This window comes from Prosopis cineraria, unplaced genomic scaffold, assembly GCF_029017545.1.
Source record: "Prosopis cineraria cultivar Desert tree isolate PC_DT_omini unplaced genomic scaffold, ASM2901754v1 PC5, whole genome shotgun sequence".
In the NCBI taxonomy this organism is placed as follows: domain Eukaryota; kingdom Viridiplantae; phylum Streptophyta; class Magnoliopsida; order Fabales; family Fabaceae; genus Prosopis; species Prosopis cineraria.
The window spans coordinates 23,341,011-23,362,939 of record NW_026555336.1 but is presented as its reverse complement, the minus strand read 5'-3'; the positions used below and the strand labels follow the sequence as shown (position 1 = coordinate 23,362,939).

The 21,929-nt window shown below is 32.3% G+C and overlaps 1 protein-coding gene and 1 long non-coding RNA gene across 9 annotated transcripts; one reads left to right on the top strand and one right to left on the bottom strand.

Annotated features, from left to right (window-relative positions):
* Window positions 1–9,829: 9,829 nt before the first annotated feature.
* LOC129311582 (uncharacterized) lies at window positions 9,830–13,357 on the top strand. Of its 3 annotated transcripts, none has more exons than XR_008593325.1 (6): window positions 9,830–10,521; window positions 10,956–11,112; window positions 11,282–11,340; window positions 11,515–11,623; window positions 11,882–12,420; window positions 12,917–13,357. It is a non-coding gene; the product is annotated as an uncharacterized LOC129311582 (long non-coding RNA). The 3 variants fall into 3 exon arrangements; XR_008593324.1 differs by having other exon boundaries at window positions 9,831–10,521; window positions 11,515–11,614; XR_008593323.1 differs by lacking the exon at window positions 11,882–12,420 and having other exon boundaries at window positions 9,870–10,521; window positions 11,515–11,614; window positions 12,917–13,356.
* Window positions 13,358–13,724: 367 nt separating this feature from the next.
* LOC129311917 (cation/H(+) antiporter 18-like) lies at window positions 13,725–17,533 on the bottom strand. 6 transcript variants are annotated; one of them, XM_054954416.1, is made up of 6 exons: window positions 17,351–17,533; window positions 17,149–17,211; window positions 16,590–16,836; window positions 16,139–16,211; window positions 15,210–16,042; window positions 13,725–15,109 (listed from the first exon to the last, which is right to left on the bottom strand). In XM_054954416.1, exons 1-6 carry the CDS (start codon window positions 17,521–17,523, stop codon window positions 13,904–13,906), a joined length of 2,595 nt encoding a protein of 864 aa, XP_054810391.1. In that variant the 5' UTR covers window positions 17,524–17,533; the 3' UTR covers window positions 13,725–13,903. The 6 variants fall into 6 exon arrangements, with proteins under 6 accessions (XP_054810391.1, XP_054810388.1, XP_054810389.1 ...); XM_054954413.1 differs by having other exon boundaries at window positions 15,210–16,211; XM_054954414.1 differs by lacking the exon at window positions 17,149–17,211 and having other exon boundaries at window positions 15,210–16,211; window positions 16,590–16,863.
* Between the last annotated feature and the right edge of the window lie 4,396 nt (window positions 17,534–21,929).

The window sequence follows — 21,929 nt, the reverse complement described above, 5'->3', positions numbered from 1 at the left end:
ACTTAATTAATTAATGAATACTATTTAACTATAAATTATCTTAATAATTATTATCATATATAACATTATATAACTAAATATGTACAGAAAAATAAAAATAATTAAAACTAATAAAATAAAATAAATATTTTAATATAGTTACTAGTAAGTAATGTAAATTATTGCTATTAATAATTACACACATATATATTATATAACAATAATTATTATTAAACAGAATAATAAATATTTCTATAATAAAAAATAAAAAATAAAAAATATTTTTATAATTAATATCCAATATATAATTTTTTAATACTTGAGGGAGAGAATTGGCATTTTATTTTCCTACAAATACCACCTCTCTCATTAAAATAAATAAAATAATATATCTATTTAATTTTAATAAAGTTACGTATTCAAATTTCTGAAGCTAATTTATTCTGATGTAATCAAATGAGTATCTAAATTTATAAGTTAAGAATATATATTAATAATAATTATTATTATATTTTTATTGAATAATAATTACTAAAAAATATTAAATGTGCTTGCAAATAATAATGTACAAAATATAAAATATGTATTTAATTATTATTTAATAAATTACTTTTTTATTACTTGAGAGAGAGAGAGAGGTGGTTTTTAGGTCGAATAAACACTACCTCTCTCCTTCAAGCACAATGAATGGTTCCTTGCGCATGATATACATCTCCAAACTTGAAGTTTTTTTATTTGTCAATAGAGAGAGAGAGAGAGAGAGGTCCTTTGCTTTCCCTCAATCATTCAGAACCTTGTTTCTCTTTTATTCAATTTTTTGTTACGTTTCACTTTTTCGTCTTGGATTTGGAAGTATATATTTAGTAATTTACTGGATTCGCACAAAAAACGGTGCACATTCGGGGGAAAAAAATGAATGAATCCATCTGAATCTCCTACTTTGTAGTTGTAAATGGGGAGAATGATAATAAAGTCTCAAAATAAAAGTTTTATGAAATTTTAGTCTTGACAAATTTTTTTTGAAAGATAGTTGCAAATATTAATTAAAATAGTTGCAAACAGGAATACCAGTAGCCAATTGAGAATTATATTGATTAATAAATTCAAGATCTCTCTCACCTAGTATGCTAACTAGTCTTCTAAAACCAGCTCTCTCTTTAAACAAACTTGTGCCTATGAGAAAATATTGTTAGTTTAGTACAGAGAGAATAATAACATAAAGGTGGGTTTCATGTGATTATTGGAGTGTAATAATTTTTTTTCCATTGAACATTTTAAATAGTGAAACTGCGTCTTCGTCTCTATATTATTGTATGAATGCTATGAATATAGAGGGAAAAAATTTACTGTATATAATTAAAAGGAAAGATAATATATATATATATATATAGATGAATACCTAGAAGTGGATACCATCAAAATGAAAGTTTCCTTCCATATGCAAAAGACAACTAATGTCGAAGATCCAATCTAGATTGAAAAAATAATAAGGAAATAATTCAAAGGATAGGACACATGAATATAGTTATTCAGCAGATTCATGCATCTCTTTAGTGTTCAATGAGTGAGTGTTTATAGAGTTACAGATCACCCACCGTTAATTTACATATAACTGTTGTTATTTTTGACTTTGTGGGGCTCAATCAAAGGCTGATGTGGCATTAATCCCCTTGACATATGGCATGCCAATTGAGTTACATAACAGTCAATATTGTATAGATAAATAGGAGAGGGTAATTTGCTCGAAATTGACAAGTTGAGAGGAGTTTTTATTCATTTTAAAAGTTTAAGTTCTAGAATGCTATTTGAGTAATAGTTTAGGATTCAAGATGCTTGTTAACTCTTAATTTTATTGTAACAAGTGATTACTTTTGTCAACTGGATGACTAAAATAGTATAGAATGATTTCTTCAAATTTTTAACACTTAAGAAATGAAAATAATTATTTTCTACATTATTTTAGTCCCAAGCTTAATAAAACTAATCATCTACAATTCATAAATTATCATTTAGCTTCCATCAGAATTTAACACTTATGAAATGAAATTGAGAGATGAGAATAGTCATTTTTATATTATTTTATTAAATTTTTTATCTTACATAATACATATTACTCCATTATATATTAAACAGAAATGATACTTTTCTACTATTAGTTTTATACAAGAGATTGGCATGGTTACAATTTTCTAGAACCTCTCATATACGTTTAAAACTATTTCAATTTTAATTGTAATTACATTTTTATTTTTAAATTTAGACCATTCAAATTATTTTTATTCCAAATTTTAAATAAAATAGTATATTATATATTACCAATAATCTTATTTATTTATAGAATCACTAACAATAACAATAACAATATGATTTTCTGCCCACTACTTAGACATTCAAATAATATTTAAAAAAAAAGAGATTGATTGAATTTAAATACATGTCCTACACATTTTCATCCAATCCAAATACATTAACCCTCTTTTTGGTTTAGGACAAGAGAGGAATTTTTCTCCCCTTCCCTAGTTTGGCTAATTTTCAAAATGAGACTGGGAGGAGGGGAGTGGCATTATTTTGATATGTTGTGACTAACATGTCCATGCCTATATTATGATAATTCCAAAATGTCCCTCCCCAAATAAATACATTGCTTGTAGGATTGTACAAAGGACTGAACAGGATTGGATATCAGCCTGACTTGAAGTCTGGTCTCTTTCATGGAAAGGACTGAACAAAATTGGACTTCAACCTAACCCAAGCAAGGGACCAGACTTATTATTAGTATTAGCTTATTATTCTAATAATTAGCAAATTAATTATAATTATATTAAATAAATTTATAGGACTAGACTGGATCAAGTGGTCCAAATGCCCAGTTTCCTATGTAATCTAACTTAAAGAAATGGTTTAGTCTTGCAGGACTAATTTTTACCGAGATCTAACCATCTCAGGTTGGATTAGACCAAATGATTTTTACACAGTGTAATGTTTGCCTTGACATTACTAGGACAACACTCTCATCTTATTGTGATAACTCGAATTTAATAAAATCCTCTGAAGAGGTTACCATAACTCAAGGGTTTAAAGGTAATTAATTTAAAACATTGGGATCCCAAGAAAATACTTTTAAAATATTGTTTGAGCTCATTTTTCAGCAAATACTAGTCCGTCTGCCGTGGCAGATGACACAGAGGGACAAGTCCCTCGAAGGCCCAATGCGCTGTGGTGCAACAGCCATGTGCTACGGCACGCACCTGCTGTCATGACAGTAGATTGCTGTCATAGCATCTCTTTAAACTTTCGAAGCACGCCGTTTCGCCATCCAACATCCGATTTGAGCAGTTCAAGTGTCTCACGAAGCTCTTTGAGCCCTCTAGCTAATGGCATTAGTTTCATACTCAAATAATCATTCATTTAAAAGATGGACACCTGAATCCAAAATGGTTCGTTTTCACAACAAAACACACACTATGGTGTCCAACTCACAATACACAATACCATTAGCCCTAAAGACACCTTGACCACCTCAAATGAACCACACACCATATAACAATTCATTCATATCACACAATTAAACAATCACGCTCAAAATAACCACCAAACCCCTATTGGACAATAACACAATGGGGTGGATAAAATTCAACACATAAATCAATTGGTCATTTAGGCACTTAAAACACTTGTCATATATATTACATGTAACTATAAATTGGCCAAGCACACACTTATTCCATAACAACAGTCTTGGTCCAAGATTTACACACTTATCACAAGATTCACACAAGTAATCTCTAAATAATGTCATGTTCCTAAGTTAGCAATATTTAATGATAATATTCATTACAAAACCAAAAAAGAGAAAGAGAAAAGCTATACTATAATCCTCTTTACTCTTCAAACGCTCCTTCCTTCCCCTTGCTCCTACCGGAGCCCTCACCTGTAAAATATAACCACGAGGTGAGATAAACATCTCAGTAACCAATACAATTCATCAAATGTTTATTTCCACAAATAATCATGAAAAAGTATCAAAACTATAGTAATAATAAGTAAACCATAATTATGAGATAGGTGTATCTTTTCATAACAAAACACATAGTTTCACACTAGCATGATTATCTAACTACCGAACCTCCAAAGCTCCTTGACATGAAACCATAAGCTCTCCCGGATCAACTACTTGTTAACCCAAGCACACTTTCAGTGGTAGAAATACCCAACTAAAGGTTATCTAACCTGCCTACAGACTATGGTTTTTCCCTCTTCACACACTTGTGATAAAGGCGTCGTTGACTCCTAACCATACCCTAATGAGTACTAGGGGGTTGCAAGACTGCCCGGATGTCCCATGGTAATAGTCCCATATAGTGCTGCACCGGATGTCCCATGGTGCCAGCCCGACTATGTGGATTTTTCACTCACAAATCTCTACACACATATATCCCCACATATCTCGGGTGAACTCCTACCTTCTACGATCATGCTTTTTCACAATTTTCACTGCTTTTCATCACACTTCCACATCATAAATGTATATATAGTATATACATTTCAATTATAATCAATAACCGTTTACAATAACAAATTATGCACAAAACTCTTCAAAACCACAACTTTATCATTAGTAATTACTTTTACACCGTTACAATAGCTAATAAATATAATAAACTATATGGTTACCTCAACCCTTTGTCATACAAAAAGGGTTACCATGGCTCAACGTTAGCTTCACTCGTTCTATACGCATGATAAGGCTCAAGCAATGCTCAATCTACACCAATAAGTAACAATCATTAATTATCACTTCGGATAACTTCGAATTCTCTAGGTTTTAAGTGTCTAAAATACTCATATTCCTTTTCTAACAACACCAACCATTCCTAAATACTCCAACTATCCTATTAAACATTCCGACACACCAAATTCACTAATCAATGTGCCACATTGTCTTAAAATCCTCAAATTATACTTAGAGTTCATCCAAACCCTTACCCAAAATTTTCAATCATCACAAAACTCATAAACTTATGGTTAAAAGCTTGATTTAACTCCCTAAGATCTTAAATAAACCAATAGGTTTGGTCTAAACCTAAGGGAATCGAAATCAAAGCCCCCAATACCATAAATGTTTAGATTTTTGCATAAAAGAGGGAGAAGAATGAATGTACAACTTATCCAAAGGTGATTTAAGCTCCAAATGCCCTTAAAGTAGCCTAGGGATTGTGCCCTAGTAGACCACAAGCTCTCCTCTGTCGCTCTCTTCTTATCTCTCTTTCTCTCTTCTATTTTCGATCTATTTTCGTGACTAATAAATGCTGATTCTACATGTGCACTGCGACGCGTCGACACGCTCGCTGCGGGGCATGGCATAAAAAGTCCCACATTATTTTAAACTTTCTTTTGTGCCATGGCCTGCTTGAACGTTGACCTAGCCCTCTTCTAAGGCTGTCCAAGGATCCAAAAACCATATTAGTTTCCCGTAACCCTCACTAAATCAACAATTTATCTAAATTGATCAAATTACCCTTGAAAACACTGATAATTACTAATGCAAAAACTTAGGATGTTACACATACCCCTAACTATTACCATGGATATCATGACAGTCATCACATGGCATGAGCTGCTTAGTACCCGAAAGGGTACAGCATTAGAGTATATGACACCCCCATTGCGTGTGTAATAAGGAAAATTATATTTTAAAAGTGGGATATAGAACAACTTTGGCTAGGTAGTTCTCCTATAGAAGGTGAGCTTGAATCAGTATACAATATTGGTCCAATGTATAGCCTATAGATTCAATTGGAGGTAGCTACAGAGGTTCGGTTAGATAGTATGGTCATGCATGGAATATTTATGATATAACTATATGTTTTATGCATTACCTTGTAAATATTAATGTTGCAATTACTTATTTATGGTTTTACTTTCTAATAGATAGTTTTGAATTATTTTGATTATTGGGACATATGTCTCACCTCATGGTTGCTATTTTACAAGTTCGACACTAATCAGAGCATAGGAACAGACTTGGGCTAGGAGTAGTAGATTCTACTACATTGCCCTATTGAGAATTGTGTAATGAAGTTATAATGTTGTATATGTTAATGTTTATAAGTTGTCATAAGAATACATATAAAATTTTGCATGCATTTGTATGATTGTGTATGTATCTTAGCCCTGAAATGTGAAATTATGTGAATTGTGATGATGAAGGCTGAGATTCCAGTATAAATACAAGTTTAAGTGTTTTGAAACGATTGAATTTGTGAAATTTGGTCAAGAAGATAAATTGATGTATATATGTGAAAAAGGTAAAGCTGGAATATGAGCAAGCCTGATCCATATGAGCCCGGCCCTTATAGACCTAGGGCAAAAACCAAATTTTCTTGAAATTGTCCCACTCTTAAGGCTCGGCCCTTATTTAAAGGGCTTAGGGCTAGAACCATAAGCCCATTTAAAAAATAAAATAAATTCTAAAATTTAAAATAAATCAAACAAAGTCATCATCTTCGAGAAAATAAATCTTTAAAAGTGCTCTCTTTAATAGTAGGACTAATTATAACAACTGGAAAATCCTCTCTTGCTTTATCAGTCATCATCTCTCCTATAGCCTTTGTGAACATAAGTATCTTGCCACCTATAGAGTCTGGCCATGTTTCAAACAATAATCTAATATCAAATAAGATCATGAAATTTGACACTACAAAGCTAAAGGATTTTGCATCCATTATATTGCTAGTGATAAATGGCCTTTCGGTGATTTTACCTTACCTTTCTTCATTAACATGTGCTACACAATACAAACAAGGAACTCAAAAATCAAAACCTGCCTTTGCCAAGAATTGATTCTAGGAACTTTTCACTTAGGTCATATATATTAATATATTTGATCTTTTTATTCTTTCTACCTATTGAAACATGTAGAAAGAGCTTAAGGTTCTTGCACTTTTTTACAAAGCCTATAAGGCAGCAGGGTCCTCTAGTGTTTATGTTGATAGTAGTGTCACATTTGATTTTTCAAACAACTCAAATTATTGCCAACTCTTATAGACTTAGAGGCTAAGCTTTCATTAGAAGTTGTATTAGCAACAAAATTTACAATTACATCTACTTTATCTGTAATAATATTAAATAAATCTTCCTTTAATCCAAGATCAGATTCATAGATATTGCCTACAATAGCAACTAGGACCAAAGACAGCCAAAATCATAAAAAAGAAAATTAGCATATCGAGAAAAAGGTATATCAAACTAGAAGATTCACTAGAATGAAATCATAGAAGTAACAGCAAACCGAGATAGATAGCCAATTGTATCATAATCAAAAATAAAATCACAACAAATTTAGTAACACCAATCCTGAAGTAACCACTAGAACAATAATCTAATAATTATAGAATTAGAAAGAGGCATAGCATGCGAGATAGTTAGATAGAGGTACTTGAAGGCGCGATCAATCTAGTTGAGACCCGAGGGTGACCAAGCATTGCAACAAAGGTGAGATCAAGAATCAGAGGATGAAAGAGAGCAATTGAGCCCCATGACGGTAGGACATGAAGTCAAGAATCAAAGATCAAGCGGCGAGGGCACCATAAAGCCAAGAATTAGAGTTGAGAGGCGAGATCACGAGGAGTGAGGAGTGATGAGAATCAGAGTCGACTGTTAAGACTCTAAGCATGATGAGTGTCAAGTGAGGAGGTTTAGGGTTTTCATTTTCTTCTTCAGGTATAAAGTTGTGCTTTTCAAATTGGGGTAGGCAAAAGAGATAAAGAAAATAGGCATAGAGAGCTACCTAGGCCCGAGCCCCTTTTTTTATGACTTATCAAGGCTGGGCTTCAAAGCCTGGTTTCTCTAAAATGCTAATTTTTTAAGCCTGAATCCTTATAAAAATGGCCCTAAATGGGTAGCCCTTCAAGCCTGGCCCTTATTCTCAATTCTAAAAAAGGCCCTCTAGTGATGTGAAAAGGACGTTTTAGTGGCCAAATTTGAATATGATTGTGTTATTGTTGGTATAATTGCTTAATTAGATTAGAAATGTCCTATTAGATGTAATCAAGGCCTTAATGGTGGCTAATGACATAATGGTTTGACTTATGACGCTCAAGTGAGAGAAAATGGCATAAATACTATTAGAAAAATGCAAATTAGTAAGGAAATTTAGCGAAGGGTCATCTATTTCTCTCTAAAATACCAAATTAGCAAGAAAAATAGCGAAGGATGTTGATTTCATAGCTCGATGGAAAATAACAAGGAATTGTTAATCTTTCTTTAAAATAAGAAAATTAGTGAAGAAAATAGCGAGGGACTGTCAATCCCTCTCTAAAATAATAGAATTAGCAAAGGATTCTATCCCTAGCTAAATACTACAAACAAAAAATTTAACTTTTGACAATGACTTTTAATTATATATTTAATTATTTTCATTTAAAAATTAACTAAAATATTCATAATAAAATTATTTAATATTTAATATTTTCTTTATCTTAAGTTGATTTTCATTAATGAAATAGGGATGACTGAAGAGTGAGCAAAAGCAAGGATGACTTGTGAGTTGCAATGGCTGGGACGGGGACGGCGATGTGATGCCTTGCTGAAGAGTAAAAAGAAGATAATTATATTGAAGAAAGAAGAGTAAATGTTGAACTGAATGAATCATTATCGTGAATTTAGATGATTTAAGGGATTTAGGGTTATATTTTTTTTGGAAAGTAGAAACCAAGGATTTCTGTATGAAATTTATATCAATCAAGGATCAATTGTTATCAAAACCTGAATGGAAAACAAGTTAGAATCAAATGTTATTAAAATCTGAATGAATACTTGTTGATAAAGACTAACCTGAATCCGTAAGTATCCACTCGATTTTTAACAACAAGTGATCCTTGACTAATATAAATTTTGATTAGTGATCTTTCATTGTTATTTTCCTTTTTTTTTTTTTGGCCTTCCCTCCTTAATAGATATGGGTTAACATGTGATGTGGAGTGAGATTTAGTTTAATTTTTTTCAAGTTCAAGAAGAGTTAAAGTCATGAGAATTAATTAAAAAAATATGTACATGCGGGCTTAAACAGACTAGCCCTGCGAGGGCTCGCCTGTTTAAACCCTAAATTAAACGGGCGCTTAATTTATCATTTTAAGGTTATATTTGTAAGTTCAGCCCTACTTTTATACGGGTTTAAATAAGTTGACCTGATGGGTTTAACCCATTTTCCTGGCTTTATTCTTGATTACCCTCCAACTAGTTTGGCCAGTTTCAATTTTTGATGTGTTAGCTTCCAATCTTACAAAATTATTAGCAAGTGGCAACCAACTTGAATTTTAACCTTCAATTACATTATTTTGAAAACAATTCAGAGTAAAACGGTCATCATTAACATATTTCCAAATACAATTAGCTACACAAATGGGAGCAAGATAACCTTCCATGTCAAACTGCATCTAAGAGTCTAGAGATCCCAACAGATATATGCAAAAAGAGTTGACCATTGTAGCTTATGCGAAATACTTTACCCCAACTCATTCTTTAAATTCCATCGTACCCAATCAGCAACTTCCTTGCTCTTGAACTCTTGCCACTTCTCTGGTTTAATGACTCCTTGCCAAATTTCATCTGCAATGTCACAATCTCTGAGAATATGTAGACCTAATTCTGTGGTGTTGCAGACAAGTGGACAAAGATCTAAATCAGCAATTCCTCTTTTTAGTTCTCAGAGCAGTTGTATGCAGCTTATCCTTCATCATGAGCCATAGAAAGTACTTCATTTTTTCTGGCATTGGCCTCCAAATTAAATGCTCTTCAAATTGGGTCCACCGAAACATTTCTACCTGAATATGCAGATTTTATGGTAAAAGTCCAATAAAATTTATCCTCACCCTCTCTCTCAATTGGAACACGAGAGCTACTAGCGACACAATTAGCAACTTCCGGGTTAAGCCATATCAGCATCTTACGGGTATCCCAGCATCCTTTAGGGGTAACAAAATCACACTCTTTTTGGTTGGTATCAAACTATCAATACTGTGGTTATCAATATTCGCATGTCGAATCAAAGGTTCTTCCATGTCCGACCATCTATCCGGCCAAAACTTAGCTTGCTGTCGAGAGACAATTCTCCTTCCCAATCCCTTAATGAATGTATCCCTCACTTTAGAGATCCCTCTCCAAGTAGCCGAGGCAACATTTTTCTGCTTTACCACCGGGATTTCAGCATTCCCACGTCCATATTTGGATCTCAACACTTTAACCCAAAGGATTCTTTCTTCATAACTCGACTCTCAGTCTCGACTTCGGCCTGTTAGCGCCGCAGACGCAACGTAGTCCTTGGCCCTCAGTCAAAAGTTCTCGCCTCCGCCCTCCGCCCTCCGCCTCCGCTTCTCCGCCGTTGCAGTTTCGGCATTGATCGAGATTGCTCCACCGTCTACGGTGCTGCTCGTTTGCGTTATGCGCGTGTAGTCGTGTTTTTCTGATTCGCTTGGCAGCCGTGGCTCGTGTCCTTCACTTGTTTCTTTACTATGATTCATTCACGGTCTCACTGTCTCTGAGGTTCTTCACCATTTCTTTCCTTGTCAGTTATTTGCTCGTTGATGAAATGTTTTAGAGCTCATATCTATTGTAGGCAAATCTCTTGCAGTTGCTATAATCAAGAAAATTGATTGTTTCTTTTACCTAAACCAAAGCTGGAAAAAAAATTACAGATCATTGGTTGTCTTTTTCATAACGAGTGTTTTCAATGGTTTAGATTTAGAGGTCATAACTGTTCTGCACTTACTCTGCTGTGTGATTGAAATAGATCCTGATGGTACTTTTGGCTTCTTGTTATGGTTGAAATATTTTGCTTGAAGAGGTGTAGCATTTAGAGAGAATCTCGGTACTTGAGAAATTTGGAACTTTCATAATCTCATGCACTTTAGTATCTATGAAAATTGCTGTCCATTCTTATCGTTGATACTTATCTTTGTTACTGTGAACATTTATAGAGGTGAAAGTGGTGGTTGCTTTTGATGCAATGTTGTCTAGACTACCTAGGCGCAAGGAAGATTTTTCTGGGTATAGTTTTGAGGCCTAAAACGTGGTCAAATCTCCAAGCACTAGTTTTTCTATATTTAATCTGCTTGCTCTGGGCTTGAGCAAAGGGTAAGTGTGTCTTCTTTTCTACTTGATATCATTTCTGCCACATCTATGTAATTTTTTTTATCCAGTGCATTCCATTCGCCTTTTATATTAAAGTTCACTTGGATAGAGATTTCCTGATATAAAACAGATGTACATTTGCTTTATTTCTTTTTTTTTATTCTTATGACAGGTTTCAATTCCTGTGTTCAATATCTTGCCTCCAAATTTTGTACTGATTATTGATCAAATGTAAGGTTAAGAAATTTTTGTTCATTTGTTTTGTTTCTTGGTAAAACATGTTAGTCACATATGAAGCCCGAAACCATGAATGGGAACTCCGTCACTATCTGTCTCTGAACATGGCGTTGTTATATTATAACGTTGCTTTCAACAATTTGCTGAAATTATTGTTACTTGTTGTAGGAGGTGGATTCAAGTGATATGCTACTCCAAAGGGAGCTTTGCAAAGTCCGCATACTATGCCCAAATATAAGGAGTAACGTAGTTGATTCAGCTTTATCAGGTAACAGAGGTACTGATTAGATTTCTTTTGTTTTTGGTTTTTGTTATCATGGTATTTGACATTTTTGCATGTATAATTCAAGATTGATTCTACTTATGCTATATTGCAACAGAGTCAGCTTCTTTAAATTTCCACCAAAACATTTCAGCTTATATCTCACAGCCTCATAGGCTCATTTAATTTTCCCTCTTAAAGAATGGCGTTTGAAATTTAAGGGAATAATGGTTCTTGTCTTCTCAGTGATGTATTCATGTACTTCACTTACAGGAGCCACATGAGAGCAAAGAATGATGGCCAAGTATTATCTCCTATACAGAATATTGTAGCTTAGTTTATTTTATTTTATTTTTCTGACAGGAATGTTTATCCTTGTAGCAGATAACCATTTTTTTTTAGTTTCACAATTATATTTGGTCAAGGTTTGTTGTTATTTTTAATCAAGTTATCACATTTCTAATTCTGTAATTTATTTTTATTTAAAATTGTTTGATCATTTTCTATCTCTTGAAGAAGCCTAGAACTTGACCACTGTGTGTGTTTGTTTTAGATGTGTATGTCATAGAGCCAAGGACTTGGACATGTAAGTCATAATGAATCAAACATGTTGATGGAGTCCCTTTGGATGGAGATCTCTAATTAAATTCTCCAAACGGTTTTGACAAATTATTAGCACTACTTACTAGGTCCTGTCAACTATGTTTCAGTCACATGATTTTTTTCAAGTTATCATTGTTTTCTCATACTTGGTTTAGCTCTACTTCAGCTCTTCTTGGATTTGAATCAAGCTCACAGAACCTAATTCCCAAGTACATTTATGCTCATTTGATCCAAAAACCCAAAAAAATGACATTCAAAATAATACTCCCTCCATCCCAAATTATAAGACACTTTTAAGAAAGACTCAGTGTTTCTAAATATAAGACACTTTGATCAAAGTAAGGTTTCATTAATAATACTTTTCCAATATTACCCTTCCCATATATTCTATCTCTTCAATATTCTTTCATTAATGAAATATTAAATGAAATGCGTTTTTGAAAGTTAATATATTTGTCTTCAAAAAGTAAGGTTGTAAAGTGTATTTCATGAACTTTATTGGTATGTGAGATGTTGTTTAAAATGTTTTATAATTTGAGACGGAGAGAGTAATAAGCATTTTATTTCTCAAAATCTAATAAAATAATAGGGATTATTGTTCTCAACTTAAACCTACAAAACTTTAATTGCTCATTTTATTGAACGCTTCTGTTAAATTTATTCTTTTGCTGACTGCTGAAACTGAAATTGCATTCTTTTATGCAGAGTGAAAAATGAATAAGAGGTTCCAAAGTCGTCTTAAAAAAGGTTTATTTTACCTATCCAAGCAAGATCAACTACTGAATTGTTGAAGAAACTTAGAGAAGCATAGCGTGAAAAAATGACGAAAGCACAGGATGATGCAACAGCTAGATATAAAGACGTCCCTCTTGGAATCAACTCAAATCCAAGCATATCTCCGAAGAGGACCTCCTTGGAAAAGAAAGATGTACAGGGGCTTTCTCCTCAGTAATAACTTTTTGCAAAACATGGATTGCATAACTTTCTGTGGTTATAGGCATTTAGAGTTTACTGTATTTTGAGAGCTTATTGCACTATTTTATTAGGAATTTAAGATTGTATTTTGGAAGTTTATTGTATGTTTATTGGATACTTTAAATTTGTTGAATTATATATATATATATATATATATAGTAAATCAAGCCATTGTTTGTTGTTTACTACATATTGTGAGCTCATGTGTTGAACCAACTTATCTAATGATCTTGAGTACGAGTTTTGGAATATGGAATCGTATTAAATAATTATGTCTAAGACATTTTCAAGATACCTGTGAAATTGTTATTGGTAATAACAGTTTAACACAACTAGTGTTCAGATTAGTCTAAGTAGGAGATGGTAATATCTTTGGTTTCTTGGTATATCAAACAATGGAATAAAACAAAAAGCATGAAGAAACGAACAAGGAAGAAAAAGTGAAGTTCTATGATTGCATGCATTGTCATAAATAGATGAATGGTTCCATATTTGTAAGAGATTCTCACTTTTCCCTTGTTTTTTCCTTGAACCGAGATTTATTTGAAATAAAAATATAATTTCTATTTTCAATGGACAAGACATGTGTATGCCATCATTTATCATAAAGAAGATCATTGAAAACTCAAAAAACAATACTACTATATAAGTGAGTAAATTTCAGAATCTCCACTTGTCCAACTGTATTATGTAACAAATTAGTTTTAAGAGAGACCATCAAGTTGATTCTGAGTCATCAAGAGTTAACTGTGGCTCTATCTCTGAGGTGGAATTATTTGACATTCCATTGTGATACTGTTGCATCACCAAAACTGAAGCTGTTGTATGAAAGTCATGAGATGCCAATAAAGCACCAATAGGACCAAGTTCTGGGCATTCACTTTTTTGCAAAGCAAAGGCTACTTCATTATTTGGCCTTGCACCCACGAGAAACAGATTGCAACAATTAAACTCATGTATAGCAATAATTGTTTCTGCACTATTTTTAACTACTTTCTCTGTGTAGTTGATTGAGTCATCATTGGCTTCTTTCTTCTTTAAGTCATTCAGGAATTCCTCATCTTCTGGGACTACTTTGGTGCCAGAGTTGTCCACATCAACTCTAACAATCTCTCCTTCAAGGTTTGGATCCAAAACAAAACGCACAACGACTAATCTTATGCCAGGGTGCTCGGCGATACGAAGTCCGTATGCAAGGGCTTCACGATCATCTTCACCTCCAAAGAAAAGTACGGTGACACAGTAAGAGACATTACTTGCGGATACATGGTAAGCACCGCCAAGCCCACGATCAACAAAAATTCCAACTGAGCAGGGAGCGTGGTCCAATACTCTTTTGTTAACCCATCTGAAATCATTGCGCGTGGTCTCCAGTGAACCACCCAATCTTTGATGTTTATGGAATGGGAGAATAATGACCGCGACTCTCTTTCTCTCAGCTGTCGTGCAAATATCTTCGTGCATGTCAGCCATGGATGATATCGCTATCATTGGCCGGACAGACACTTGGCTTAGCTGCTGGTATGCCTCAAATGCCACAATAACATGATCAGAATCAGCATGGCGGCGCTTGTTCCAGAAGGGCAACCCATTTTTTCTTGCCTTGTGTACCATTAATATGGTTGATGACCTTTCAGAAAATTCTTTAAGGTGCATTGCATATACACAAAGTGCATCACGTTTCTGGATTCCTCTTGAAGATTCAATCAGATTTATCACTGATGGAATACTTCTCGCACTATGGAAACATGAAAGAACCCTAAGCTGGCTGTTAGGATTTTTCCTTTCAATTGTTCTGTACTTGTAATCAGCAATTTTTGCCTTTCTTGCTGGCTTATACAAAGAAATGACAATAGGGGTTGTGATGAAGGTAGTAAAGAGTGCCATAAGAACCATAATGGCAAAGGTCTGATCATTCAAGACCTGCAAATGCAAATCATAACTATCCATCAGAATAATTGATAGGAAGGTGAACTGCATTAAACACAATACTGATAGCGAGAAAAAACAAAAATTAAAATACCTTCCTATCTTTGCCAATGTTGAGGACAATTAATTCGACCAAGCCTTTACTATTCATTAAGAATCCCATCACCAAAGCTTCATTCAATGGTACCTTACAGAAACGAGACACTACAATAGTGCCAACAATCTTCCCAAAACAAGCAGTAAATATCACTAAAACTAGAAGACCCCATGATTGCAGCCCCTGAATAGTGGCTATGTTAGTCTTCAATCCACTTGACACAAAGTACAATGGGAGAAAAAGACTTGATAGTAGATCCTCTACTTTCTCCACAAGAGCACCGGCGAATGGTCCATCTTTTGGAATCAAAACTCCAACAACAAAAGCACCAAACATGGCATGAATTCCAATGGCATCTGTAGCAAACCCTGCAGCCAGAACGACAACTAGTGTAGCACATATGTATGTCTCTTCGATTGGTTCACCCTCAGGGCATCGTTTGGCCATCCATCTGAAGAGACGAGGGACAGTGATGCTTGAACAAGTAACAAAACCAAACCCACATAAGAAGACCCATACTGGCACAAGTGAAGATTGACTCTTGCCAGATAGTGCAATAGCCAGAGCAAGCAAAATCCATGCAGCTACATCATTAACTGCAGCAGCCGACATAGCCATTCTTCCAACGTTGGTGGTTAGGAGTTTCAACTCAGCCAGAATACGAGCTAATACAGGAAAAGCAGTGATGGAGAGGGCCACACCCATAAATACAAGAAATGCCGTACTATCCACATCTTTAGCAATTGTTTCTCGGAGAACATATGATGTACCAATTCCTAATGCAAAAGGGAGGCATATTCCAGCAACAGCAATGGCAAGGGCCTGCTTTCCTGTTTCATGCAGAGATTTAGGATCTAACTCTAGCCCTGCTAGGAAAAGAAAAAATATAAGCCCGATATTTGCTAGAGTATCTAATACTGTCAGACTTGTGGGTGGGAAAACTGCATGCAAATAGCTTTTACTCCGTCCCAAGGCTGATGGTCCGAGTAATATTCCTCCCTGTCAATGAGTAGTCTCACTAGTTTTAGAATCACGCATATCAAATGTCTGTTCTATTTTCCAATTCAAGTTCTCATCTAATCAAATTTGGAGAATGCAAATCGTGCAATCACAAAATCTCTCATGGGAGCTCATGTTTGGAGAAGTATTGTGCCCTATTATCTATAACAAATTTACAAACTACGTTGGAGTTATGTGGGCATTTTACATCTGACATAAAAAACAAGACCCTTAAAATGGTAATACTAGTGGCACTTCAGAAGTTTTATAAAATGAAACCCAAGATGCTCTTTTCACCTAAACATCTATTTTACATCAAAGTAGAAGATGGCTTATGAGAATTGAATTATTAAAATATTCAAAGAAAAATGAAATTACCACAATCTCAGCAATCACGCGTGGCTGCCTTAAAGGCTTTAAAAGATATGCCAGTCCCCTTGTGACTAGAACGACAAGACATATCTGCAAAATAGCCAGAGAAAGTGCATAATCAAGAGGATTATCTCCTTGAAATCCACCATTTGAAGTGGATTTCATTGGTAGCGGGCAAGAACTTCCATTTGTGCTGTTGTAAGTCATTTCCCTTGCACAGAGTACACAGCTAACAGCAAATTCGCCTAAATTTCTGAAGAGAAAGGCATCTAGCAAGTCACTACATTTTTTTGGGAAAAAAATAAATAAATAACTTGAGCAAGAGCAAGAGATACAGATACAAAGAACTCATGAGCAACATATTGCAGATCATGATAACAGCTCCCCATTTCCGAGCAATGAACCTATCTGACATATGCACACACATGCATAGAACAAAGTCACAATACAACTAGCATAAATGGCTAAATATCCTGCAACAGCGGTGAAACAATTATAAATCAAGATTTTGAGTCTTTGACATATAAAATTAACTCTTACAAAACCATGCTAGCTAGTAATGAACCTGTTGTGATCCAAACATTTGAACGAGAACAATATAGCGCTCGAAATTTTCGCAGTCAAGGAACTTGCGAGAGGACGGAAAATGTATCAGAAGGAATTATTATTCATATACTGACGCAACGTGAATTTAAAAATAAAGAAAAGGAAAAGAAATCGTTTTAAAAAAATAAGCAAAGAAAGCTAACCGCATATACATTACCTACCCGAGAGCGCTAAGAAGAAAACGGATCGGCTTCAATTGACTTGAACTCCTGATGATGGTGTGAAAGCAAATAAACAAGAAGATTGCAGAGGAAAGAATGGAATAGCACACCAATTTCGGCACTTCACTGATGAGCGTCAAGTCGTGCGTGTGCATTGTGCAATCTACACACATAAATGCAAGTCCACCGAATGACGCGCACCGTGAAGTCGGATATGTTAAGGGAAAAAAAAACAAAAGAAAACTGTATTTGAATAAGATAAGGAGATAGTCATGCATAATAATAAGGAGGAAAAAAAGGTAAGCCTTAATGTATTTGGATTGGATGAAAATGTATAGGAAATGTATTTTAAGATTTTAATTAATTGAATGAATCTCTTTCTTTTGAAAGATTAATTGAATTTTGGGAGGAAAAAAGGAAAGATTAATTGAATGAATTTTTAATCTAAGTATTGGGCAGATTGTAAATCATATTGTTATTGTTAATTATTCTGTAAATAAATGAAGAAATACTTAGATAAATCAGATGCATCACATTATTTGTGGTCTGCTCAATAAAAATATAACATTTAATTTAAATAGCATTAAATATAAGTCGATTATAATATTAATGATACTAGAGAGAGAAATTAAATATGCATTCTATTATAAAAATAAAATCAACTTTAAAAATGTCACACAAAATTTTATTTAGATTATTTAAAACATTTTTAATTGAACAGATCACACATGACGTGATACACTCAATCTACTTAAGTATTTTCAAATAAATGAGATTATTGATAATTGATAATATAAGATTTTATTTAAATTTTGGCATAAAAATAATCTGAATCGTCAACTTTGAAAAATAAAAACATAATTACAATTAAAGTTGAAATTGAAATAATTTTAAACATATAGGAGAGCTTCTAGAAAACTGTAACCATGCAAATCTCTTATTAAAGTCGTATGTATATATATATATATATCATTTCTGGTTTATAAATGATGGAGTAATATTTCCTATGTCATATCAAAAATTTAATAAAATAATATTTTAAAATTATAAATGACCTATATTCATGGACTTCTTTTATTTTTTTTGAAAAAGATAAATAAATCTTATTTAAATAGACAAATGACAAAAGAGAACTACAAAATGAGGTGATCATTTTGAAATCTTTGGAGATTTATTTTATATTAACTTTTTAATTTTTTTTCATGAAATGATCATAATATCTTCAAAGGCGAATGACAATTGCATAGTAGCAATGATTACTTTTATAAAGAGACCTTGAGTGACTAAAATAATATAGAACATGATTACTTCTATTTTTCAATTTCATTTTATAAGTGTTAAATCCTCAAGGTAAATGATAATTTTAGAATAGTAAATGATGTGCTGCTTCTTTCATGCGGGTGAGCTGTAAAATGGTATGTGAAATGACAACTCTCATCTCTCAGTTTCATTGCATTAGTGTGGAATCATGAAGGAAGGTAAACGACAATTTATAAATTGCAGATGTGATCACCTTTATTAGGCTTGTGACTAAAATAATGTAAAACATAACTAATTTCATTTTTCAATTTCATTTATTAAGTGTTAAGAAATTGAAGTAATCATTTCTATACAACTTTAGTCATTCGGTTAATGAAAATAGTCATTTATTACTCTAAAGTTGTCATTTATCTTTGGGGCATTTATGATCATACTGTGAAAAAAATATTATTATTGTCATATAAGTCCCAAGAGATTTTAAAATAATTACTTCATTTTTTGATCCTATTTTATTATCTACTTATTTAAATGAGATTTATTTACCATTTTTCCCGCTTTTTTCCTTTGCCCACACCATTTTGATTTTTTTACTGAAGAATCAATATAATAATAAAATAAAAGAAAAAGTCAAATTCTTATAAAGAGTTCAACATTGATGAAACTTCCCAAACACATAATTAAAGATGGCCCACAGTACCACATTCATGGACTCGGTACAATGTACATGGCCCACATTTAATGTACAAAAACCAAAGAATGGACTTGAAGCATACTTCTCTGGTATTATTATATGATAGATTAAAACAGACTAATTTTAATTTTATTTATATATAATATATTATTATTTTTTATTTATCTTTACTTTTATACCCTTATTAAATATTAAAATATTAAAAAAATTTTTTTGTCCTAATTATTAGGGGTAGAAGTGCAAATTTATTAAAATTTAAGACAGAGTTAATAAAATTTAATATTTTTCTTAATTTTGATAAACTATGCTATAAGTGACTTATAAAAATGACAGAAAGAGTATGATTAATATATAATGCTTCACCTATCTTAATTTACAAGACATTTTTAAAAAAAAATTAACATTTTAAAATATAAAACACTTTTATAAAAATAAAGTTTTATTAATGATAATTTTTTCATATTATTCATTCCATTATGTTATCCCTTTTTAATATTTTTTTTACAAATGAAGTATTAAATGAAGGGCATATTTAAAAGTTTATATTTTTAATTTTTTAAAAAATAAGGTTGTAAAATATATTTAATAATTTTTATTGATATGTATGATTTTATTTAAAAGTATATTATAAATTGGGACCGAGGTAATACACATTTGCTTTAGGTATAGTAAATACGTATAAAGAATGATATTGATGTAAGCAAGTATTTGTATTAATACATATCATTCTACACAATGAAATAAAATCGCAATTATTATTCTTTATACATCTTTATTATTCAGTTATATATATTCACGCATCTTAAAATTGCAATTAATTCAATTTCATATTTTATAGATTGGCCAAAAAAATTCAAATTTTACAACTTTTAAAGAAAAAATAAAGGTACTCATATCCGATGCATATCCAGTATCATACATGTACTTCTCATGATACGTATTGTATATTCTAACAATCATGTTATGAGTTTTTTCTACGAAATATTTCTATATTATTTAAAAATCTAAAAAAATTATTATTTTGATTAATTGTATAAATATCTTTCATTCATTTCTTTTTTTATATCTCCTTCATCTATATAAAACAAAAAACAGGACAGAAATTTCTAACTATCATATTATAGTGATTGTATTTTTATTTTCATTTATCTTCCAATTTGGACTTTGAAATACAACCATCTCAATTTACTATTTAATAATTTTCTTATCAAAATTGCATTACTGTTTTTAACATGTCTTCATCTCTTATAGGCTATAGCGTGATTTATCAACTAAATTAAAAATTGATTTGAACAAATAATAATTTAAAAAAAAACCTTTTAGTGAGATATTGATTTGAACAAAATTGTAGATGAAAAATTTAAAATTCAATTCAAATAGTAAAAGAAGTAGAAAAAACTCAAAAAATGAATATAATAATAATAATAACAATAATAATAATAAAGAAAAATACACCAACAAAGATTGATCCCACTGTCAAAGTGAAAACCTTGTTAGTAAATGATATGTAACTCTATAAATACTCCTTGAACAATAAAAGAGATGTTGGAACCTGAATGCAAACTATACTCATGTATCCTCTCCCTTGAGTTATTTCCTTATTAATTTTTCAATCTAGATTGGATCTTCCGCATTAGTCGTGCATATACAAGGAAGCTTTTATTTTGATAGTATCGGCTTTTAGGTATTCATCAATATATATTATCTTTCCTTTTAATTATATATACTAAATTACTATTTTTTCTATATTCACATATTCATACAATAACATAAAGACTAAGACGCAGTTCCACTCTTTAAAATGTTCATTGGAAAAAATATATGTTACACTCCAACAATCACACGAAACCATCCTTTTATGTTATTCTCTCCTATTTTGCTAAATGGTCAATATTTTCTCATAAGCACAAGTTTGTTCTAAGAGAGAACTCATAATAAAAGACTAGTTAGCTTAACTAGCATGTTAGATGAAAAAATTCTTAAATTTATAAATCTATTTCACATGTAACGTTTCTTGTTATGGGACTTATTACTCGTAGGTGAAGTTTAAAAGTTAAAGAGCTTTCCTATCTAACAAGTTAACATTTTTGGATAGGCATACACATTGGCAAGGCTTACAAAAAAGTGAAGTTTAAAGTGACCCCCTCTGTTAATATACTAATCCTTCGAATTGGAATCTCTTTTTTGGACTTGTGCCATGACATGTTTACAATTGCAAAGTAGGAGATTCAGACGAATGTATTCAATCCTTCTTTTTTTGTTTTTCGAATGTACATTTTTTGTGCGAATCCGATAAACTATTAAGACAAACTTTATAACCATAAAGAAAAAGTGAAAACCTAACAAAAAATTGAATAAAAAAGAAACAAGGTGCTGAATGATTGAGGAAAGCAAAGGGCCTTGAGCTCTATACATAAAACAAATCCATCTAATGAACACTTGGAACTTTGCAAAATTTGTGAACCACTCAATGTGATAGAATTAGTGTATTGCAAAATGAATATTTCTTCATATTGGGTAAATATTTAAATTTTAAGTCATCATGATGTTGGTTACTTTCAACCAAGAAATAAAAAATTTCAAGTTTGGAGATGTATGTTGCTTGTATTTGGATGTTAAAAAAGCGTC